The following is a 24,923-nucleotide window of genomic DNA, read 5'->3' on the forward strand; positions in this document are numbered from 1 at the left end:
TTCTACAGGTGTTACTCATACGTAGTAAAAATTGTGACGGTGGTAAAGTGAACATTTGGAAGGCAGTGAGCTAACTCCAACCCCTCTCTTCAAGCAATCTGGTGTCTAGAGAGGAAATTAGGGTAGAGAACCAAGTCTCTTATTTAAAAGCTTCACAAAAGAGGTTTTACAATCTCCCTCACAGGTAGGCCATTGTACGACAAATCTCATTGCCTGAAAGTTCTTCTTACATCTAGCCCTAGTCCCTCATGCTTCATTTAAAAAAAATGACTGCTGGATACATATCCTTCATACTACTCAAAATCATTAAATCACCCAACATACACGTAGATGAATTATAGGTATGTAGAACTTATAGTAGCTTAAGAATTTAATTGAATTATGACATATGTTTGTTACTTACATCCACTATTTAAAAAAAGAAAAGTAAAAAAGAAAGGACCAAATTTGTGTTCAGAGAGAGAACCACACTTTTCAAGCGGTTTTGTGGCTTCACTGGTGAGCGAACAGCAGATGGGGCCAGCAGACCTCTTGGAGGATCTAACTCCCACACACAGACTCCTGGCAAACCGCAGGGCTGACAGGTAAAGACGTTCATGGACATTTCCTCCTGGTCCCTTGCAAAATCCTTCCTTATCTGAAATAAGCTGTCTTGTTACCCTGGCACCTCCCATAAACAAGGAGATCCAGCCCAGGCTCTATTTAAGGCCATTGAATTGCTGCACAGAACACCAGCTAAACAAAGCAGGGTAAATGACAGGCTTTTCAAGCACTTCTATAACTCTCTGTGTCCATCCAAGAGACTAATGTTGCCACTTGTAAATCATTAAATCTTTCCTACAGGAAAAAAAAAAAGAATAATCTGTTTTTTGTATAATCATAACAGCATGCTTAAACAGAAAGGCAAATGCACAAATGGCACATTCAAAGAAATCTGCTGCATTTTTAGGGTTTAGTGTCTTGGGAACTTTGGGGAGAGGCTGATTTCTTTTTTCACCATTGCTAATCTGTTTGTGGACTATGGTTCCCTCCAGCCACTGTATATAAAGCCTGCCTATTAGAGAGGCCAAAGACCACTCTAGAAGAGTTCAAGCCCACTCAAGCCTCAAGGGATGCCCGGTACATGTGAATCTGAACCTCATCTCAGCCTCCTGATTTGGGGAACAAAGCTTCAGGGTTCTGAGTCCAGAGTGTGTGGACTCCTCCCACCTTCCATCACCCCTGCTGAGGCCTGGGGCAGGAGGTGAGGTTAGAGGATGCCCCTGCACCCCTGGCTTCCGGGACACCCCCTGGTGCAGCCCATTCCTGCTGCAGTCCTGGAGGGTCCGTTGTGAACCTCCAAAGAGAGAAGCAGAGAGAGGAAGAGGTGCAGGAAGAAGAAAACCAAGAGCCAGAGAGAGAAAGAGAAAGTCCCAAAGCACAGAGAGCAGCCAGAGAGGAAAAAGGGCCTGTGTGTATTACACTATAATCACTCAACAAAGTTTTAGTTCTCTTCTGATTTAGGACGCAAGATTTAACTGCTCACAGTTAAGTGAGCTTGGACTATTGATTGTATTTTGAAAATTAAATTGGCATTTTACTTAGATTCTCTAACCAAATGGAGCCTTGAAAAGCAACACTACCACCATCTGCAATTATTCTCATATAATACGTATTTGGGCGATAAAAACTAAAAATATTCCAGAGTCTTAGATACTATTCTTTCTCGTCTCTGAACAGTTCTCTCTGTCTGTCTCCTCTGTCTCTGTCTCTGTTTCTGTCTCTCACTCACACACACACACACCCGCTCTGCTCCCCAGCTCATTTCGCGGCACCAGTCCTAACTTCCCAGTTGAGGGAGCAGCTGCACAGAGTGAACTCTTGCCGTAGTCAGCACTGCCACCTTCCCCTAGGCCGGCAGCCCCTGCCTTTCTTGGAGTTCGCCAGGCCCTTAGCAGGACCGCCCAGCCCAGCCGGCCGTGTGGCCCTGCCCAGGCTGTGGCCAGCGTGCAGAGGGCTCCAGTGTGCACAGCTCGGCTCGCTGCTGAAGAAGGTGGCAGCACCACAGATCCCAGCCCTGACAACGGGATTAGAAAAGCCAGTGATGCCGTGGGGGAGCCCCCATCCGGGGCTTAGCCAGGTGCCCGCTGAGAGAGCCCAGCCCGTGAGCTCTGGCCCACAGAGCAGCAGAGCAGCAGACCTGCGGGAGGGGGCAGAGCTGCAGGGCAGGAGAGAGGGCCCAGGGAGCACCAGCGCTGCCCGGGCGCCCTGCACCTGTTTCACTCAGAGCCCGGACACAGGCGCGTCGGTGCCTACCTTGGAGGTTTTGTCTCTGCCACCTGGCAGCCTCTCCCACTCTCCTCTGGAGGGCCTCCGGCTCCCAGCACGTGCTGGTGCTGTGGGACGCAGAGGGGACTTCTGTTGCGGACCTCTAAGGGACTTGCTGGTGGCAGAAACCGGAAGATTTCCTCCCTCCCCGCGTGCAGCCTTTCTTGAGGCTGCGGTGGAGGTTTGCAGGTTTTCTTTTCTCAGGCTCGGTCCCGCCCCTTGTTCTTGCAGATAAGCTCGTTTTCCCTTAGGGCCCTCTGTGGCCTCTTGGCTCAGCCTTTCTGGTTCAAAGGGCACCAGGCCACACCACCTATGAGGCTGAGCATTTCATTCACTTCAATTAAATTTTCCATTAACTTGGTCTCTGGCCAGTATAGATTTTCTCTTTAAGGTTGTCTCTGATGTTCAGATCACGCAGCCCTTAGGGTCCCTTACGACTCCCCTCTGGTCCATTTAAGTTCATTTATATTTTTTCTCCTCTAATGAGATGCACAGAAACCAGCCATAATTTTAATGCCTGACACTTGAACGTCTTTAATCCTCTTGGATGTTTCTGGTTTGCCTGAGACTTTGTTCTGAGCCTGGGGGTTGATTTCCTCCTTTGGAAATTTTGACCAAAGTCAGCTGTTTGGAGTAGTAAGTGCCCTGTCCATCGCACGAGGAGGGCAGGTTCCAGAACCAGCTGCCATATGATCTTGCCGCTTTGCCAAGGCTGATGAGGATTTCCAAGAGGTAGGGGAAGGAGGGGGGACATTCTGCAGTCACGGCTGTTTCCTCAACAGCCCCCACATTTTTTGGTCTTTCATAGAACTTCAGGGAAATTAAAAGCAGTCCTGAATTGGGAAAATGTTGAAGTCCCTGGAAGAGAGGACACACATGCAAGTTTCAGTTCTAAAGGGACGTGTCAACGTTGAGGAAGGCTCACAGCCCTTCAGTCCTGCTCCCTCCGGTGAAGCAGGCTGCCGTGCCCAGAGATGCTTGGTGGAGAGGCCCACCTGGCAAGGGACCAACAGCTCGTGGGAAACTGGATCCAGTCAACCACCACGTGGATGAGCTGGGAAAGTGAGTCCTTCCCTGGCTGAACTTCGAGCTGCTTGTAGCCTCGTGAGAGACCTAGAGGCCCTGGTGAGCTGCGCCTGGATGCCTGACCCACAGGAACAGTGACGTAATAAATGTTATTTTAAGCCACTAAGTTTTGGGGTGTAATTTGTTACACAGCAAAAGCTAACTAATGCAAGCAGGAAAAGGAATTTGTTTCATTCCTCTTGGCTCTGCATGTCCAGACTGGAAGTTGTCATTGTTAATGCAGTAGTAGCTAGGATGTATCTGCTATAGAATATATGCCCAATTCTCTGCCAGGAAGTATCTATTTTTTTTTCAGCAAAGACTTTATTGCTTATGAATGAGACCTGGAAAGCATACACTAATAGGAGTTTAGGAGGTTAATCTTAGAGGCCTACTGGGTTTCCTAAGCTATTTCAGTTCTTCTCGGCATGGTTTGTCATTTTAACCCTAGTTCTGGTGCACGGCCAGCACAAAGGGGTGTGGATAACCTGCAGATATGGCCTCAGGGCTCCCAACGGGGGCTCAGGTATGTTCCAGGGAGGCAACCGAAAGGGGTGGCTGGAGTCTCCAGTACAGCCACTGTGGGCCCTGGAGGTTTAGAACGGCTACATCTCACGTTCTCGGTCCCTCTGTTTCCACCATCCTTGTGTTTTCTGTGTTCGGATGTATAAAGCAGAGAACGTGGTTTCTATCCCCTTGGATCGTCTCAGATGCCTAGACCATGGATCTACTCTTCCATCAGAGGCCAGAGCCCGGCAGAGACACAGAAGACCTTGTGCAGTGGACTCGGACACAGCTGCCTGGCAGAGAGGCCAGGAGCCCCAGCTTCGTCTGGCCAGCTCCAGTGGCTGGCGGAGAGTTGAGGAGTGGGGGTGTCTCCTGGAGGATGGTTAGCCTCATGGAACAAACGAGATTTCCAGTAGATCTTGTTATTTGAGGAGAAGGCATGAGGTAGAAGGAAGGGTGTCTTTCAGAGAATTCCTGAGGTCAGCCTTGTAGGAAGAAAGACTCCATTGGGCCTCTTTTTTTTTTTTTTTTTTACAGGCTCTTCTCCTCCTGACTCCCGTAGCTTCTCTGAGCTCTCCCCAAGAGTGGAAGCCCTCTGGTAATTTGCCACGTCACCACTCTGCTCCTCATGTCTTGGGTGCTGGCATCTTTAATCCACAAAATGGTTTTACTTGTGATCTTGGACAAGAACAGTGGTCTCTTAGTTTCTTTTTGTTTGATTTGAATATAGATCCTTTCTATGAAAATATTATCAAGGTGATCAACAGGATTCAATATTATACTATTTATCCCACATTTAAAGTACCTTGAGCAATGAAAACATCTCCTGGAACATGCATTCATTCATTCATTCATTCATTGGTTAATTGTTATTGAGTAAATAACTTCCTCAATATCTACAGGATGTGAAGGAGGACCCGAGCCTTACGGTGCAAAGGGATCCGATTGGTTGCTGGACAGAGTAAAAACCTATTTCAAATTCTACAAATTTTCTCTAGAGGCCCTTCTTTTAAAAAACAGATTATACTTTTCTCTTTATCTCAATATTTAAAAATATGTATCAATATCATAATTTAATGAAAGAAATCATTGAAAATACAATGAATAGTTTTTCTTAAGTGCACTGACTTTGGCACACAGGGAGAACGAGGGCTGGAAATCCTACTTTGGAGAACACTCCCTGTTCCGTGCTGTTAGGGCTCTGGTGGCTTCTACTGGCCGTGTCAGAAAACATCTGAAGGCTTTTGTATTCCCTACAGAACCTGTGGGCACTCTTCTTTAACCTCTCCATCAAAGCCTGCTGCAAGGATTCTTATGACCCGAGCTTGCTGCTGATAGTTTATTCTCCTTCCAAATGACCCCCTTTCCAACGCTCAGCTTGAGAACCAGACAGCTCGTTTGTCCACGTGGCCCTCGGCTGTGACAGAATGAACAGAGCTCCCCAGCACTTGGTCACGGGGCCTGCACTGGGAGCCAGGCAGCTGCAAGGGGATCTCGAGTAACACTTCTTCCTTCATTTCTTTCCTCTATTTTACGGAGGCGGGGGGAGTGGTTCTAGTTCCTTTTATTTTCTCCAATATTTTTTATTGTGGTGAAATACACATGATATAAAACTGACCGTCTTAACCATTTTGAGTGCACAGTTCAGTGGTATGAAATACAATCATAATGTTGTGCAATCGTCTCCACCACCCAGCTCCATAACTCTCTTCATCGTGTAAAACTGAAACCCTATACCCATTAATCAATAACTGCCCCTTCATTCCTTTTTTCCCCCCTCCATCATTTCATATATTAATTAAAAGACGAGGTCAAACTATGCTTGATGTCTCGTGGGGTAGGCTGTTTCGTGTGTGCTTTTTAGATATGAGAATGTTCTCCTGGTGGCTGGAATGATGGGCTCTGCCTGCCCTGAGGCCATCATCCAGTGCTAATGTCGCCAGAGTACAAGGACAGGGATAAAACACCCTTTGTGGCAAAGGCAGGAAGCCCAGGAGGAGAAAAAAGCCTTGATCTGCTTGGAGTGAAGTTTCCTCCTTGATTTTGGGATTTGTGTTGTTCTTTTACCTCTTTGCTGGAAGTGACACACGGGAAGCCACCCATGAACACGTATTTTGTGCAGGTGGCCCTCTGAGCTGGGAAACAGGAATGCACACCCCACCCAGCCAGTGCTGGGACCTTACAGACAGCAGAAAGGGCCGGGGATGAGAAGACCTGTGCTCCGTTTCCTCCCCACTGCTACCTTGCTGTGTGGCTCCGAATACGTGGCCTGGTCTCTGCGCGCCTTACTGCTTTACAAACAGGAGGAGCTCAATAGATGTCTGCCAACTCACTAAACGGATGGGTTCATGGAATGGAACTCATGCCACTTTATAAGCCCTATTCCCTTTTAGAAATAAAACTGATCTTTTGCAAAGGTAGATATTCTCCATACAGTTATTCTGTAATGCTATTATAGTAGATAAGTTTGTCGTTGAACAAAAAAGCAGATTTGATTTCTAAATGCTGAACGTGTAGGTTCAACCATAATGGAACAAATTGTGAGTGACTGTTACTCAGATAGTTTCTGGTGCCTGGCTCAAAGACCACCAGCCAAGGAAGAAAACAGCAAGCCTCAAGAATAAATGTCCCTCTTTATCTCCCACCCCCTACCATCTGTGTATCAAAGAAGCTACTCAACAAAAAGTAAACAATTTGTTCCCATTATGCTAAACCTTCAAAAGGCAGGAAACCAGCTACTAAATTAGATCTTGCAGAAGAGTTCAGCTATCACATTTGTGGTTTCCAAAGAAGATCTCCTACTCTTGGTGAGCAGACAATTTGTTCTGTTGTGTTGCATAGAATTCAAGTCATAATAACATAACTGCGTACTTGTTATGTTTCAGGCTCTGCTGGGGACAGCATGGCCCTGTCCCCTGGCCTGTCTAGCAGAGGAGATGAGGTGTGGACCCAGAGTCCTGCAACGTAAGGCACAATCAAATGCCATTATGGATGTAGTAACAAGGCTCTGGGGAGAACAGATAGCATCTTCCCAGGATTGGGGAAGGTTTCAAGGGCACCAGAGACCCTGCTGTGGGTGGCTACCAGGCCACGCTGTCTTGGTGTCCTCACTCCTTTCTCTCTTTCACCCTCCTCCCCAGACCCTCCTCCTCTTTCTCGCCTGGGTTTATGCAACCACTCTTCCCCTCATGCCCCTTCTTTTCCAGCCCATGGAATCCTCCACTGCACGCCAGATCATCTCCAGTGGCAGCACTTGTACACAAGGGAAGAACCAGCTTAGTCGAGATAGGTTTATTTTGCTGAAAACCTGAAATAAATTTCCCTATGTGAGCAGGACTCTGCCAGCCCACACTTTATCACCCAGTGCTGTCCCCGCCTGGCCAGCAGCATTGACATCCCCGAGGTGCCTGTTGGAAATGCAGACTCTCAGGCCCCACCCCAGCTCTACTAAACCGGAATCTGCGTTCTAGCAAGATGCCCGGTGGTTTTTGCACATTAAAGTGTGAGAAGCACTGACTAAAGCATATGTATACTTGAGACATTTTAACACACAAAGATAACGTTTTCCCCATCGTGATCTCATGACTTCTGACAGAACCACCAGTGTTATCAAATCCATCTTTCTGTCTCCGTTCTCCCAAGAGCTGCTCTACCACGTACATGAAAAGCTTTGCGTTTTAGGAAGTAGGCCTGAAGGTTGGTTTTCCCTAAACACAGGAAAAGAAAATCATCTGGAAAGAGAGTCTATGTTTCAAGAGTGTGAGGAAGAGATTTGAAAGGAGCCCTCCTCTGCTCCATGAGAAGAGGTCTTGCTTCTAACAGAACCTCTTTGTCTTGGTGTCCTTACTGTCACCTCTGGGAGGCACTTCAGAGCTTCTGGGGCATCTGCCCAGGGTTGTCCTCTGCCACCTCCAGCCCGTAATTCTCAGCCTGGGAGGGACCAGGGAGGACACCTTGGTCCTACTCCTCTGGGTTGCCAAAGTTCCTGCTAACGGCCCTAGCAAGTGGACACGGATTCGTCAGCAACAACGGGGAGATCACGACCACCTCCCTCTCCAGCAGCCCTTCGACTTCCCAGTGGCTTTGACTTTTCAAAGCTCTTTATAATGTCAATGCCACGTGACTCCTGAGGGAACTATATTCTGAGAGCTCCACCTGGTTTACTGCCAAGTTCCCTGTCTGAGAGAGTGTTCCTTAAATCTGCGCTTCTCAAACTTTAATGTGTCTTCAAAACATCTGGGGGTCTGTTGCTAAGAAGTGTAGGAGGGCCACCGAGCCTCTGCCTTCCTCAGGTGATGGTGATGCCCCTCAGCGGAGTTTGAGTGGCAAGACCTCAGACTTAATTAAATTTACCTTCTCGTTACTTAGTCTCAGTTCTGCTCTTCAGGGCCACAGAGAACAAATCCACATGACCGGCTGTCATACACCGGAACAGAAAACTGTGTCTTCCCCCAATCTTCCTTTTTTTTTCCTTCCACAAACATTCCACTTCCTTCCACAGTTCTTTAGCTGTCATGGCTTTGCATTTTCTTATTGTCTTAGTCCACTTTTGTGTGGCTATAAAGGAATACCTGAGGCTGGGTAATTTATAGAGAAAAGAGGTTTATTTGGCTCACAGTTCTGCAGGCTACACAAGAAGCATGGTGCCAGCATCTGCTTCTGGTGAGGACCTCAGGAAGCCTCCACTCATGGCAGAAGGAGAAGGGAGCCTGTGTGCAGAGATCGCATGGCAAGAGAGGAGGCAACAGAGAGGAGAAGGTACCGGGCTTTTTATAACAACCATCTCTCATGGGAACTAATAGTGGGAACCAATGCAGGAACTCACTCACCCCTACGCGCAGAGAGCCTTAATCCATTCATAAGGGATCCTCCCCGTGACCTAAACACCTCCCACTAAGCCCCACCTCCAACACTGGGAATCAAATTTCAACATGAGGTTTGGGAGGACAAATATCCAAACCATAGCACTATCACCTGCTTAACTATCTTCTGACAATGTTCCAATGAGTGTTAACAAACCCTCTGAAGTGTGTGGCACCAAGCCGGAAATACCCCAGCTTGGACTAAAGAACCTAGGAGCAGAGCAGGACCAGACATTCTCCTAGTTCAAGGGAGCTCAAGACCTTACAATCTGGTTTGGGAATGTTGTGTCCCATGGATGGGTACAGAGCCCCAAATCAAAAAGACCTCACCCCTTCCCTCATATAAATGCACGTGCCTTTCTTGTCACAATGGTGAGAAAGTGGATGGTAAACTAATTCATCCTCTAACAGAATAATAACTTGATGTGTTACCCTTAAAAGAACTTTGACAAGGCAATCCTACAGAGGCGATGTCTTACTCTAAAGGCAAACTCCCTAACAGTGTTATTTAGGACTCACGGCAGACTGGTGGGAAAGCCATGTGGGGCGAGGGACAGCTCAGAGCCTGCCATTTGTCCATGTCAAGGAAAGTGCAAGTGAAAGAGGGTAGGGTCCCCAAGAAACCCACATAAGAGCCCACAGGATGAAGAATCAGCTTTAATCACCTGCCAGAAGCAGAGATCACAATGCCAACTCACAGCAGGATTCATCGAGTAAAAACTCCCCTGCCACTTGCCTCTCCTCCTTCCTCCATCCACCATGAAGGGTCTGACTTCAAAAGAGATTAGCCAGCTATGGGAGGGGACAGTGACACAAGGGCGGGGGCTGGGGGAGAAGCCAACTATGGCCTGGGGGAGAAGCCAACTATGACAGGCAACTGTCCTGAACCGAGCCTGAGCTGCAGATGGGCGGTGGTTATATCTCTGAGTGAAATTTCAAGTTCAGAGGCAGAGTTACGATTCCAAGACGGCAAGTATAGAAGCAAGCTGGCTTCGCTCCCTCGCCCACCTACACACACAGAAAACCAAAAACAAATATCCAGCGCTGAGATTATCACCAGAAATATCCCGGAACTCAAATAGGAAGATGAGACAATTCCCAGGGCCACAGAGAAGTGACAAACCTTGAGCGGGTGGGAAGAGAATCAGACCTCTGCATCCGTGGTGGCCCCCCGAGTCTGTCGGGCCCCGAGCGTGGCCTACCTGATTCCACCCTCCCTTCCTCTTTCTCAGAGGCGCTGGGGCTCCTGGGGAAGGGCTGGTGGCTGAAGAGGTCGTCACACAGGAGGCTTCGGCACAGCTTGGCGAGGAAGTGGAGGACGTAGCCGACGCTGTTCACCACGGGCAGACTCCGCAGGTGCTGTTTGCCATCAAAGGAAGCCGAGACTGGAAAACCACAGGGACAGCGACTCAGACCCGGGCACGGGAGAAAACTGCCAGTCACACAGCCCTGGGGAAGAGCTTTTTGCATTCATTTGTGTTTTGTTTTTAAGTAGGCTTTATTCAAATGTCACCTGTTTCCCAACCAATGTCCTATTTCTGTTCCAGGACTGTGTCCAGGATGCCACATTGCATTTAGTTGTCAGGTCTCCTGAGTCAACTGGGTCTGTGACAGTTTCTCAGTCTTCCCTTGTTTTTCATGACCCTGACGGATTTGAAGAGTACTGGTCAGGTATTTTGTAAAATGTCCCTCAGTTTGGGTTTGTCGGATGTTTTTCTCGCGATTAGACTGGGGTTATTGATTTTGCAGGGAGGTGAAGTGCCCTTTCCATCAATCAGATCATGATATCCATGTGACATCACCGGGGACGCCAGCCTTCGTCCCCCGCCCAAGGCAGTGGGCACATGCCACGTTCTTTCACTATACTCCGTACATTCTGTTCCTGCAAACAGACCACTAAGTGCTGCCCACACTCGGGGGTGAGTGGTGGGGGTGAGGATTAAGCTCTATCTCCTGGGGAGTGGAGATTCATGTATCATTTGGAAGCCTTCTGCAAGGAAGGGTTGCCCCTTCTCCCCCATTTATTTCTTCAGTCAGTTATTAATCTTAGTACAGTCTCAATGTATTTATTTTGTACCTTGGTTATCTAACATTTCATTGTTTATTTTGTTGCTCAAATTGTCGCAGCTTTCATCTTTGGGAGCTCTTTCAGCTTGGTCCCTGTGTCCCTGTGAAATGCCCACCCCATTTTCAGCAGCTCTTTGGTTTCTGGCACTTGAATATGCCCCAGGTTCATCTGGCATTTTCCCCGCTCCAGCCCTAGAGACAGCCACTTAGCCAAGAGTCCTGCTTCTTTCTATTAAAGAGAGATATTTAGAAACCAAGATCGGGGACTGGATGTGCTCATTGCTACTGGGGTGTCGTCAGTGGCTCTGGGCCCCTGCTGGACAGAGCTAAGACATGTGTCTATGCATACTGTCCCTTTAGAACTATTTCTCTCCCTGCATATAGACAGATAGAACTATCTATATCTATGTCTAGAGAGAGAGAGACAGATACAGATATCCAGATACATTCAAATAAACCTGAGCTCACACGGATGTCTCCAACTCTAATGCAGCACCACAGAGCTCAGGGGGTGCTGTTAGGGAAGCCGTCAGGGTAAGAATCTCTGTAAAAGGGAAATAACCTCTCTGCAGTGATGCTAGATTAGAGAAGTGAGAAGCAACACCAGTTTCTTCCAGCCCAGGCCATGTCCCCTCCTGCATTTTCCTCACAGCCCTCTCTCACCCTAGGACTTGCACTTGAACTGCACCAGAGGGGTGCACAAGGAGACCCCAGACAGGACATCCCGCTCCCACCGTGGCCTCCACCACGCGGCAGCCGCACCTAGAAGGCAGCCTTCGTGTCTACATTACATCTCCCGAGGCCTGGCAGACAACAGGGGCAACCGTAGGTAGTTTTGCTTTTACAGCTCAAAAGAAAATACCCATCTTAATTAGAAATCAAAAGAATCCATTTCTTGTATGTAGCTCTTTCTAGTTGGACAAAAGCTTTTGTATTCATCACCTCACCAGGCCTCCTGACAGTCCTATGAGGACCATGGGCCGAAAGTTACTACCCCATGTCACAGATGGGGAAACTGAGGAGAGGGCCTGGCATGGTTTCCCCAGCTCATGTGGCCTGTATGTGGCACTTGCCTGTCATTTTAACACTCCAGGAGACTCTGATTGCAAGAACCAGCCAAAGAGCTACTGAGATGCTCATTAACGGGTCGTCCAGCCACTCTGGAAATTCCCTCTTAGTGTGGCCACTGCGGCTCACTCGCTCACTCGGCGCTTCAAAGGCTGGGGGATGTGGAGACTGGACCTCCGGCAGGGGCGCCTTGGGGCCTTAGGCCTGTCCCGCAGGTCAATGTGCGAACATTCCTGCCGTGCCTGAGCGATCACATAAGTGGGGAAATTCCACCTCTTGGAGGATTCATGAGATCATAAAATCTACCCCGCCGGGAGGGTGGCTAAGGCAGAGCACCCCAACAGCTGTGCTAGGAGTAGCTTGTGGGGCTCTGCAGTACTGTTCCCCTCAACCCTGGGGGTGGCTCCTCCGGCCACAAGCAGTTTGCTTCCTTTACCCAAGTGCCAGCACCCCTGCTGCCATGTTCTATGTGTTTGGAAGGCATGCCCTAAGGACCAGGAACCTGACTATTTCTCCTGAGTCCCCTCCCTCCCTACACCACCTTGGTGCTGTCATGTCACCTTGCTGAGCCTCCATATCACCTTCTGTAACATGAGAAACCACCTCACCATTACTGATCCCAAAGCGGCCATGTGAGGGGCAGCCCAGTGCTCCCGCATTCTCCAGGACGCTAAGTTTGCCCGCCGCCCTGCGTGGTGGTAGGTGCTGGGACAAAGGAATGGAGCAGGGTAAGGAAGGATAAAGAGTGACAAGGGCTGATCTCTTAGACAGGGGTCAGGAAAGAACTCTTTGATGAGGTGGTATTTGAGTAGAAACCTAAAGGACACCCAGGAGCAAGTCACAGGAGCATTCCAGAAAGAGAGAAGAGCAGGTGCAAAGAGCCTGAAGCAAGAGTACGGTTAGGGATACAGGAGACCAGCAGGGAAGCCACCATGGCTGGAGCAGAATGGGGTATAAGAGAGTGAGCAGGAGATTGAAGAGGCAGCCAGGGCCGGGTTGCATAGGACCTGTAGGCCCTTGTAATGACTTGGCTTTTACTCTGAGTGACATGGGAGCCATTGGAGGGCTTAGGGCAGAAGAGGGCATGATCTGACTTAGATTCTTAGAGAAGCAGCCTGGTTGCTGTGGGTAGTGAAGGCGGCTGGATCTTGGGTATGTGCTGAAGGTACAGCAGTAGCATTTACTGATGGGTTGGAAGGCGGGGTGGGAGAAAGAGAAGATTCAAAGATGAGGATTCAGACACCCAGTCTTCCTGTCCAGGACTGGAAGCATCTTCTCCTCCAGCCCTGAGAGGGGCCTTCAGCTCACAGGCTTCTAAAGGCCCCTGGAGCCCAGTAGGTGGAGGCCACACCCACCATCCCCAGGTCTGAGTGCGGATGCCTTCCTCTCCAGGGAGCCACCTACTGCCCTCCTCATGCAACCTGCCCCAGGGCCTTACCTGACACCACCTCGCCACCGTAGCCCTGCTTGACCAGGGAGAACACCAGCTTCTGCTGGTGGGCACAGTCGATGCACGCTTGGACGGCCTGCTGCAGCACCGCCGACGGCCTCTCGGGCCCGAAGTGCTCCGGGAGCTGCTGCACCTTCTTCCTCTCCAGGAAGGGCCCCGCGTTGGCCTGCTTGTTGATATAGAGGCAGACTGCGGAAACAGAGGCCAGAGCCCTCAGCATGGGACGCACACCGGCCAGCGGGCTGCTGCTGCGTGCTTCCTTGGCCCTGGCCTTGGAAAGCTGGAGAGGGCAAAGGGGGGACAGATTCTTCCCAGCTTAAGAAGAAAAAGAGGCAAAAGAGCCAAACGCCCCAACTGCCAGGGCCTGCTCTTGGTGGCCTCCTGCTGGGGAACAGAGGGAGCTGGGCCCACTCTGGGTACTCAAATCCGAATTAAAGACAATACTGGAGGCCCACGTGAACTGTGCCTAATCGTATTTCCATGCTGGGAAGTACCCATACAACACCTCCCCTGCTCCTCCAAGGAGCCGTCAGGCTCCATATGAGGGTTGCCATTTCTTTGGTAACCTTCTATGAATAAAAAGCCAAGATGATGCTGATCACTCCAGAGACTCTGTATTCAATGCAGTTCTATAGACAGTGCTATTTACAGCCTCAGGGAAAACAAACGCTCAACAACCCATTTAGGTGAGACCAGTCAATGGCGCCCACACTGTTAAAGGTAATATACCCCATTGATAAAAAATTGTTTAGCACATGACCCAAACTGTGTTTATTTATTTACAGGTTATGTACAGTCACATTTATATAAATGTAAATCTTTAGAAAAGTTAAAATGTCTACAAAACTGGATTTCATATACAATAGATTTCAGTAAATCACAGTGGAATCTTTATGAATTTTGCAATTAAAAAGAAAAAGAAATATAAATCCTTTTTAGGATTTAAAGCTTTAGGATTTGAAGCATTTTTTTTTAATTAATTAATTTTTTTTGAGACAGAATCTCACTCTGTTGCCCAGGCTAGAGTGAGTGCCGTGGCATCAGCCTAGCTCACAACAACCTCAAACTCTTAGGCTCCAGTGATCCTCCTGCCTCAGCCTCCCGAGTAGCTGGGACTACAGGCATGAGCCACCATGCCTGGCTAATTTTTTCTGTGTATATTTTTAGCTGTCCATCTAATTTCTGTCTATTTTTAGTAGAGACAGGGTCTCGCTCAGGCTGGTCTCGAACTCCTGACCTCGAGCGATCCACCTGCCTCAGCCTCCCAGAGTGCTAGGATTACAGGCGTGAGCCACCTTGCCTGGCAGGATTTAAAGCTTTTGTACGGAAAATATCACCCTATGAGTTAATTATTGTCAGTATAATTAGCTTGGTCATTTGGGTGAGGGGTTCAGACCTAGTTTATATTATAAGCTCAACTTAACTAAGTATCCCACCTATAATTCAGCAATAGCTGCCTAACTGGTCAGCCTGTCTTCAGACTATTCGTTGTAGGATTCCTATTGTCCTACTGATATCAAGCCAACCGCCTTAACAAGTGAAAGAGTGCCCTAGCCTACCTCTTAAGAAAAACTGCCCAAACTTGGAAATAAGATAGAAAAGCTGTTGCCTTCCCTTTCAGTGACCTAGGAAAGCATTGTGTAATAAGTATTGTAGGCATTTCAAACATACCCAAGAAATAGAAATTTGTAAAGGGTGAGATAAAAATGAATACTAATAGCAGGTATTATATTGTTTCCACACATCTATGATGGCTCGGATGTGTCTGCTCTCCCACCCCCCTCCTCCCCAGCCCCAGGCCATGAGCATCTTACCTTGGAGGCCGCTGGTGCAAGGGAATGTTGAAGAGGGACGTTAAGAGGAGACCAATAGCATTTTGGAAAGTTTAAAGATGAAGAAAGAGTTTTGGCTGAGCACCTACTATACTCTCAAGACAAGCCTGCTTTATTAGTGCTAATGAAGAAACCGAGGCTGAAAGCAGTGAGACGGCTGCTCCCGGTCTGCAGTCCAAGTGGCAGGGACGTGGACTAAGGGCCTTCTGATGGCAAGTGCCCTTTTCACTCTACCAGGCTGCCTGCTCGGCCTCTCATGCCAGGCGATAAGGAAAACCTAATGAACAAGAGACCTTCATGCCAGGCACTACGCCACCCCTACAGGGAAAGGGTGAACAAAATGAAGCAGTTGCTGCCCCTGCAGAGCTTATGGCCAGGGAAGGCAGACCTGTTCAGATGACCCCACGAGCTGCTGTGAGAGACATGGCGGATGGCAGGGGAGCCCATCCTCGGGGCCCTGGCGGGAAAGTCAGGGAGACCTTCTGGAGGGAGGGGGCCTGAGCTGAGGCCCCCTCAGCTCAGGGGGGAGGAACAGGTGACCGGGAGGGAAGATCAGTGCAGAAGGAGGGAGAGAATAGGCTAAGACCCCATGGCCGTCCTAGGGGCTGAGGGAGGAGCGGTGCGCTGGAGCCTGCAGGGCCCTTTCGGCCACATTAGCAAGTTTGGTCTTTACCTAAGAGCAGCGGTGGGGACTGAGGCAGTGGGTTGTGATGGGGGGACTTTGTGTGCACGTCTGTGCACAAACATGTGCGTGGCACCATCAGGTTGTTACTGTTATGTTGAAACTGTGGGTTGCTGGGTGCCCCATGAGAAAGACATTGGGACGCATGCTACCCTGGCTGGACTGGAGGGTTTTGGGTGGGACTAAGGGAGATGAGGATCCTTAGGAGATCCAGGAAATGGAACGGGAACACTGTTCAAGGCAAGCAGGCTTATGTTGGTGCAAAGGGAATCTGCTCTGAAAAGAAATATATCTGGCCACTCTTGTCCACACCTCCCCCTGCCACCCAAAGCAACCACTGAAACCCAAGATGCGTTGAAAACCAAGTTTCAAATAATCCAAGCTGCGAGGCACATAAATTCATGTTTTCAGAGATCTGATCGTCCTGTCTGCTGTCCGGCCAACGCACTAAATCCTTCATTAGAGCCATTCACCAGCAACTCTTTAGCTCACAAAGCGACTGTTAGGCGGCAGCCGTACCGTTCTTTGCAGGCCTTCGCAGCCTCGGAGCTCATCCTGCGGACCTACCTGTGACAGCCTGTGGGGCCACTATGCTGGGGACGGTGGCTGCGTCCTGAGGAATGGAGCTGAGGTCAGGCTCTGGGGTACTCCGCAGAGGTGAGAGGGATAACGGAGTTGTGAGAACTCGAGGCTTGAGCTGCAAGACAGAGCCCGTTTGGTCAGTGAGAATCTAGGAATGCTCCCTGCGCCTTGCCAGAACCTTTCCTGCGTGGCAGTTAACTGTCACTGCTCTACCATACTTCCATGCCTTTCTATGGTGTAGCTTTGGGGCCTGAACTTCAGTTTCATGTTTAGAGTCAGGATTCATATTTGGGGCCACATTCAGAGGTCAGACTGTACCCAACCCTTACAGCAGAGCCACCCAGGAAATGAACTGTCATTCAGTGGCAGTTGGTATGGGAGCACACAGAGATGTGAACAGCTGACACCATTGGCTCTTTGAGTGCAGGATGCAGGATGGGAGAGACAGGTTCCAGCCTGCACTCGCCCTCCCACCCCCTGCCATGCTCCCTAAAATCCTATGGACAGGGCTTTCCCTACACCCACCCGGAGACTGACCTTGAATCTCTCCTCCCTCTCTGCCAAGCTGTCTGCTCACAAAGATCACTGGGTCCTGCTGAGAAAGAGAGCAGAGCCACCCCTCCAAGAACTGACACACTGCTCAGTGTCCCTTTCCTGCAGCAGACTGCCAGCACCAGCCTGGATGTGGACACACGTGCATTTTCTGACGGTGAGTGGCAGCCACCCTGAAAGTCTCACTTGAAACCACAAAAGAAGAGCTGAAATGTGCTCTTCTGGAATAATGGGGAGAAGGCTACTTGATGATCCCCACATCAACAAGTCACTCTTTGTACTGAGCTTGGTACAGAGACAAGCTTTTGATCTTAGTTCTCCACCCCAAAACAATGCCTAAGTCAGGAGCTTCCCCTCTTCACCACTGAAATACATCTAGACCCCACTCCAGTCAGTCAGTCTCCGGGAGTGGGACCCAGGCAGAAGGAGTTTTAAAAGTTGCTCAGATTCCACACAGTTAAGGTTGAGGACCATTGCTCAACACCAGAGCTTTTCAACTTTTGCAATCAACCTCCTGGGGGTTTCATTAAAATGCAGGGTCTGATTCAGGAGGTCTAGGGTGGGACTTGAGATTCTGCATTACTCATGAGCTCCCAAGTGGTACTGATGCTGCTGGTCCATGGACCACACTTTGAGTAGCAAGGTGGTACATTCTGTTAACATGTGTGCAGTCCCCATCCATATCCTAATTTTCTTCCTGGATTTTTAGGATAGAATGACAATAATAGTCATAAAGAAATAGTATTCCAACTGCTAGTTGCCCAGTCATTCTGTATTCATTCATTTATTTAACAAATAGGTATTGAGAGCCTATTTCATGCCAGATAGTCTTCTAGCTTCTAGGAATACAACAGAGAACAAAGTGAACAAAAATCTTTACCTTCATGGAACTGATATTCTGTTGAAGGGAGACAGACAATAAATAGAATAAACAAGTAAATGATACAATATGTTAGAAGGTGATAAGAGCTGATGGTGGAAATGAAGAGGGAAGGGCCACAGGAAATGCAATTGAGGAGTTTGTACTTTGGGTTTTTAAAACAGAGTGGTTAAGGCACTGTTTGGGTGACATTGCACAAAGATTTGAAGGAGGTAAGGAAACAAGCCATATAGATGTCTAGGGGAAGAATATTCCAGGCAATGAGAATATCAAGTGTGAATGTCCTGAGGCAGGAGTATGCCTGGAGGGTTGTGGAACCGTAGGGAGGCCAGAGTGAGACTAGGGAGGTACTGAAGCTAGATCGGGCAAGACTTTGTAAGGCTTTAGATATTACTCTGAGCTCTTTTGAGCAGGGAAACAATAGGATCTAAACTAACATTTTAATAATATTTCTGTTGTGTTGTAAAGGAACTGAAAAGGGCAAAAGTGAGAGGACCTCTAGTCTAGAGTAGATGAGAGATAACAGAAGGTTGGATCGGGGTGATAGCAGTGGAGGGATGAGAAGTGATGGATTCTGAATACATTTTGAAAGTGGAACAAACAGGATTTATCAACACACGAGCTGTGGTACGTGAGAAAAAGAAAGAAATCAAAGATGACTCCAAGGGTTTGGGCCCAAAAGGCTGTAGGTAGAGTAAGGTTTTTTTGGAAGGGAGGGAGGGGAGAGCAGAGGGGGCTAGAGAAGATCAGGGGTTAGTTTTGGACATGTCAAGTTTAAGATGCCTACTAGACACCCAAGTCGATGGCAAGTAGGCAGTTGCATACAGGTTGGAGCTCTGGGGGAAAGTCTAGATGGAGATATAAATTTGGGATTCACTAACACAGAGTTGATATGTAAGGCCATGATAATGGATGAGCTCATCAGAGAAGTGAGTGTAGATGGAGAAGGATCCTTGTAAGACTCCAACACGAAGAGGTTGGAGAAATGAGGAAGAAACAGCAACAGAAACCAGGAAAGAGCCTCCAGTGGAATAGAAAGAAAACTAGGAGAGGGTGGTGTCCGGGGAGCCAATTGGAGAAAAGCGTTTCAAGGAGGAGAGAGTGATTAACCATGTCAAATCTCTGGGAAGACAAGACTAGGAGTGGCCATTAGACTTAGCAACTTGTCAGTAAGAAAGATTATGGTACAGTGGGTTGGACAGGAATCAGACTACATCTTTGCCTTCCTGGAACTGACATTGTAATAGAGCCAGACAGAAAACAAACAGAATAAATAAAATGATATAGTACATTAGAAGGTGATGAGAGTTGATAGTGGAAATAAAGAGGGAAGGGGCATGGGAAATGGAATTGAGGAGTTGTACTTTGGATTGAAATTTTAAAATAGGGTAATTCCTGATTGGAATAAACTTAGGAAATGATGGAAAGAGAGGCATTGGGACGGGGACATAAAGTCAACTCATTCAAGGAGTTTTGTCATAAAGGGAGCAGAGAACTAGCCCCAGCAAGAGAGAAAAACAGGATAAAAAGATTGTTTGCCCCACAGTGAGATACTACCTCATGCCACTGGGATAGCTACTATCAAAAAAAAAAACCCAGAAAATAGCCAATATTGTTGAGGATATGGAGAATCTGGAACCCTTGTGCACTGTTAGGGGGAATATACTACTATGGAAAAAACAGTATGGCAGCTGCTCAGAAAATTAAAAATAGAATTGCCATATGACTCAGCAATTCCATTTCTGAGTATAAACCCCAAAGAATTGAAAGCAGGGTTTCAGGGAGATATTTTATACCCATGTTCATAGCAACAATATTTACAATAGCCAAAAGTCACATTCATAGAGACAGAAAGTACAAGGTGGTTGCAGGGGCTGGGGGAAAGTGGATGGGGAGTTAGTGTTTAATGAGGACAGAGTTTAGGTTTTGCAAGACCAAACATTCCGGAAATCGGTTGCACAAAAATGTGACTGAAAAGTATACTTAGAAATGGCTGCAATGGTAAATGTTGTGTTATGTTATTTTAGCAAAATTAAAATTTTTTAATTTTAAAGATTTTTTTTTTGGTTTTGATATGGGAGAAATAACAGTGTTTTAGTACTGATGGAAGTAATCCAGTAGAGAGAGAAAGGTTGATGCTACAGGAGAGCGCGTGGAGAACTGTTGGCACCCGGGCTTTGAGTGGGCGAGAGGGACAGAGATTTAGTGCACGGGGAGGCGGCAGCCTAAGAGGAAGCGTGTACCTTTCACCTCGTGCAACAGGATGGGAGGAAGAACATGAAGGTTTGGATGCTGTGGAGCGGGTGGATGTGGAGGAGGAGCTTGGAGGTCTCTTCTGAGGGTTTTCAGTTTCCTCCTGATCCAGGAAGCTGAGCAGGAGCCGGAGGAGGTGAGCAGGTTGATGAGCTGAGAGGGTAGGAGGCCTGGGGAAGGCAGCATGGCTGCTAGGAGAACTGAGGAGACACCAGCATGTGTGGAAACGAGTTTGAAATGAGCTCAGTCAGCAGCGAGCACGTTGGCTGCACAGTGCTGTATGGGTGCTGAAGTTGGGGCTCTTAAGGGAGCCCCTATGTTAATCAGAAGCTCCAGTTAACAACAGAGATTTCATCTCATTCTGAGTGTAACATTTGAAAAATGAAAGGGCCCATCATGTAGAAATACACTGCTAAATATTACAAAAACAATTTAAAAGAAACCTCAGTGGTGGGAATGAGTGACCAGAAATCTTCTGTGACTCGGTCACCATGACTTTGGTGTGGCTTCCTCCACTGCCAATGTGACAAGGGCAGCAGCTGCCTTACTGTTCCTGGAGGTCATGCACCAACAGTCCCACGACTGCCTTTCTAGGCATGATATCCTGCCTTGCATGGCTTGTCATGGAGAGGCTGAGTGTGACAGTCCCCGAGGACTTCAGGCAGCAGACTCTGGGAGAACCTTGACGAAATCCTGCTTCACAAGCTTAAAGGCCTCTAACCCCCAACACAGAGATAACGATGCTCCTGGGGTGGGGGGGGAGTTGGGAAACGGAATTGGCAAATTGTCATTTTTCCCTTGTGGTCTTTAAGTAAATCACACAAAAATCCTTGTGATCCTTCCTTAGAAAGATGAGGATGATGATGGCTAAAACGTAAATATCCAGACACTGTTTACTATTCATCGAAACATCATAATGATCCTAATGTCTAATGCTTGCCACTATTTTAATATCTATTAGAGAGGAATGTGTTCTTTGAACCCACCTCAAATGAAGTAATAGAATTACAATTGGCTGTCACTTCTGCCCATTTCTGCCCAAGTGAAGCAATTACAGGGGTTCGACTAAGTCAGGGGGTTGCAAGGAAAACCTTCTGTATTCATCCAACCTCTAAAACAACTGCTAGGACTCTTGAATTTCATTCAACTATGGGTAGTACATGGATTTTTAAAAACATCCTTTTTGCAGGAGAAAGAATCATCAGTAGAAATACCCTTTTGACTTGACATTCAGAAATTTCTATCTCATTGCTTAACATAAAGAGTCAGAAATAGCTTAGCATAGAAAAAAGAGCCACCCATGGTTTTAGAAAGGTCCTGAAATCGAGGTGCACAGATATGAGCCCTCTGGCTGGAAGCATTCCTCTGCTGTGACGTGGGGCCCAGTGTGTCACCACAAGCCTCTCCCACGTGTGGAATGGGGAGCTCCCCCTCTGCTCCCAACCTATCCAAGCTGTTCTCTGGCAGGGCATTTGTCTTTGTCGTTGTTGCCTTGGCTTTTTGAAAAATGTGCTTGTTTATTTTATTTTGTTTTTTAAATAGACAAAATAAAACATAATGCTGATATATTGGCTTCTAATACCATTCTTCAATAAAAGTAACCAGGACTCCTTACAGAAATGGCTACTTCTAGGACCAGGTTAGGGAATACACATGATGAGCCTAGAGCATCTGCTAGTGCCAGAAAGTAAGAAACTACTAAAGAAAAAAAGACCACACACAACAATGGGGGTTGGTTACAGGGACACAGGTGCCAATGGAAAAAGCTTCCTATGGCCAAATCTAGACCCATATAAGCAACAGATAAATAATGTAGTAATGGATAACTCAAAGTATAAAATAAATATCCATGAATCTATACTGACATAAATGGCTAAGTAAATAAATGGGGGAGAACAGATGAATCTCCAGTGCATAAAAATCCCAAATAACTTATGTCACTATTTCACCCTCAAGTAGGTGAAGCATAACTCCCCACTCCTTAAGTGTGGGCTATGCATAGTAACTTGCTTCCAAAGAGTATGGTAAGGACATGGGAGGAAACATAACTTTACAGTGGGAAACCTGACAAATACCACTTCAACCATAGGATCAAGGTCAACATCAATGGTGATGTGTCATGTTGATAGTATGTGCTCTTATTATGATACAATGAAAACCACACTTTACCTCTGGATCTTCTTCCCCAAAATGCATAGCCCCTGTCTAATCAAGAGAAAAACATTAGACAAACCCAAATTGCAGAACATTCTACAAAATATCTGACCAGTACTCCTCAAAACTACCAAGGTCATCAAAAACTAGGAAAGTCTGAGCAACTTTCACAGCCCAGAGGAGCTTAAGGAAACATGGCAGCTAAATGTAATGCAGGATCCTGGGACATAACAGGGAAAAGCTAATGAAATTGAAATAAAATATTGATGTTATTTAATAATAATGTGTTATTATTGGTTTCCTAGTTGTGGCAAACATACCATAGTAATGTAAGATGTTAACAATAGGGGAAACCAGGCTTGCAGTACATGAGAGTTCTCTGTTTTATCTTTGCAACACTTCTATAAGTCTAAAACTGTTCTAAGATAGAGTTTGTTTCAAAAATATTAAAAATGGATTCTGGCAGAATGAACTGGGTAAATGAAGAGGAGGGGAGAAGAGAGTCCTCTCCTCAACACATAAAACTGGAAGACTTGCAGCCCAGGACGCCTTGCTTTGACATACAGGAGCTAATTCTCAGCCTTTGAAGCCAATAACCTTGTACAGATGCTAGTACAGTCGGCACCTTTACCTGAAATTCAAAACCTCAATCCAACAGGTAGGCAACTCCTCACCCAGTGCCAGGCTCCCCGTGCCTGCGGCAGGGACTGTTGGCCTTGTTAGAGTATCACGGCAGGGTGAAGCAGAGGGGTGGAGTGTCAGTCCCTGCCAGCTGCAGTCTCCACCAAAAGGTCTGGGAACCTGGAACCAGTTCATCTTTCCTTTGCATTTATAGATCCAAACGATGGGCCTGGAGAACTTGCCCCAGCTGTCTTTTGGGGGTGACCTTCTCTAAGACATGTGCTGGAGATTCACTGGAAAGAATTGAGAGGGGGGGTTGTTTGCAAACTGAGAGTGGCCAGGAGAACATTCAAGGGGACAATACCAGTTGATGTAAAATTCGAGTATTTTTCTAGAAATATGTGAGGTTGACAGTAACAGAAATACTTTAAAAAGTGTCTGGCAGACTGGCAGCAAGAGACTGGTAACCTGAGGATGGAGAATGTGGATGGGGAAGTATGAAGATGGAGAGAGCTGCCTGCACACCAAGCAGAGGACAACCCAACAAAGCAAAATTTAAAAATGAGTTTGAGGCGGCCACAGGCACATATGACAGAGCATGAGGTTTGGGGCCTGGGTTCAAAGTCCAGCTCAGCCACTCACTAACCCTGTTCTAAGGCTCGTTACTTAGGCTCTCAGAGCCTGCCTTTCCTCACCTGTAAAGTGAAGATAATAATACCTCTTCATAGCCATGTGGTGAGGATTAAATGCAAACAGTTAGTGTCATGCAAAGTGAGAACTCAATAAATGTCCATTTTTGCCATTAGTATTATTGTTACTACTATTAGAAATTCCAGAAAGACAAATAAGCCCCAGTTTCTTGTTCGTGCAGCCATGGCAGGAGGGGGAAATTGCCCATCTTTCCTGAGACTCATCTACATTTCTTCACTTGTCATTTGAAATCAGATCTTCACAAATCCTTGCAAACCCACCCTCCTGCCTCACACCTCACAGATGATCCCCTCGGAGAAACATGCTCCCAATGCATCTTGAAATGGTTCCTAAGTATTGCTTATGCAGGAACTATCCTTTCCAAGTTGCACCATTTTTAAGCTACATCTAAAAAGGAAAAAAAAAAAATCGCTTTTTCAGTCAGGCAGTCCTTTGTTCAACAAATACTTCTTAAGCACCTAGTATGTGCCAGGAACTCTTCCAGATGCTGAAGCTTCAGCTGCACATGGGGAAGATAAAGTCCTTGTTCTCAGTGAGAACAGGTGACCAGGGCAGGCCTACAAAGATCCGAATGGCAAGAGGTCGCCTATCGTGACTAGAGAAAGAGCTTTTCAGGCAGACAGAGTAGCTTGTGAAGCCAGAGTAGCTGGAACTGTGGGCAGGAGGCAGGATGGTGCCAGATGAGGCCAGCTAGCTGGTGAGGATCAGATAACAAGGGCTTTCTAAGTCAGTACCGGGATTTGAGTGGCATCCCCATAAAAAGACATATGCTCAAATCTTAACCCCCACCCTGTACCCATGAATATTGACTTCAATTGGAAATAGGATCTTTGCAGATGTAATCAAGTTAAAATGAGTACATGCTGGATTAGGGTGGGCCCTAACCCCATGACTAGTGTCCTTATAAGAAGAGGGAAATTTGATACAGACTCAGACACCTGGAGAGAATGCCATGTGAAAACAGAGGCAGAGATCAAAGTGATGTGTCAACAGCCAAGAAACACTAGGATTGTCGGCAACCACCTGAAGCCAGGAAGGGGCAAGGAAGGCTGCTTCCCTGGAGCCTTTGTAGAGAGCGTGGCCCTGCTGAGACCTTGAGCTTGGACTTCTGGCCTCCAGAAATGTCGTTTTTAAGCCATTCAGTTTGTAGTACTTTGTTACAGCAGCCCTGGGAAACAAATATGGTCAGGATAAGGAGTTTGGATTTCATTTTAAGAGTTATGGAAGTAGTTAGAAGATTTTAAGCTGGGACCCACACAACCCAGTTTTTGTTTTAGGAAGATAAATATGGCTGCCGTTAGAGAGAATGGATGGGGGGTGGAGGCAGAGT

The 24,923-nt window shown here is 47.3% G+C and overlaps 1 protein-coding gene across 2 annotated transcripts in view; it reads right to left on the bottom strand.

The window, feature by feature from the left end:
- SCML4 (Scm polycomb group protein like 4) overlaps positions 1–24,923 on the bottom strand; it is a 93,937-nt gene that overhangs the window by 20,645 nt on the left and 48,369 nt on the right. Inside the window, exons 3-5 of one of the 2 annotated variants that reach the window (XM_045544121.1) lie at positions 16,408–16,537; positions 13,315–13,515; positions 9,944–10,126 (exon numbers count right to left, since the gene is read on the bottom strand). In XM_045544121.1, the coding sequence (XP_045400077.1) occupies positions 9,944–10,126; positions 13,315–13,515; positions 16,408–16,537 (514 nt within the window). Of the gene's footprint in view, positions 1–2,295; positions 2,403–9,943; positions 10,127–13,314; positions 13,516–16,407; positions 16,538–24,923 lie in introns of those variants that run through there. The other variant, XM_045544123.1, reaches the window with a different exon arrangement.

Source organism: Lemur catta, chromosome 2, assembly GCF_020740605.2.
Source record: "Lemur catta isolate mLemCat1 chromosome 2, mLemCat1.pri, whole genome shotgun sequence".
Taxonomy (NCBI): domain Eukaryota; kingdom Metazoa; phylum Chordata; class Mammalia; order Primates; family Lemuridae; genus Lemur; species Lemur catta.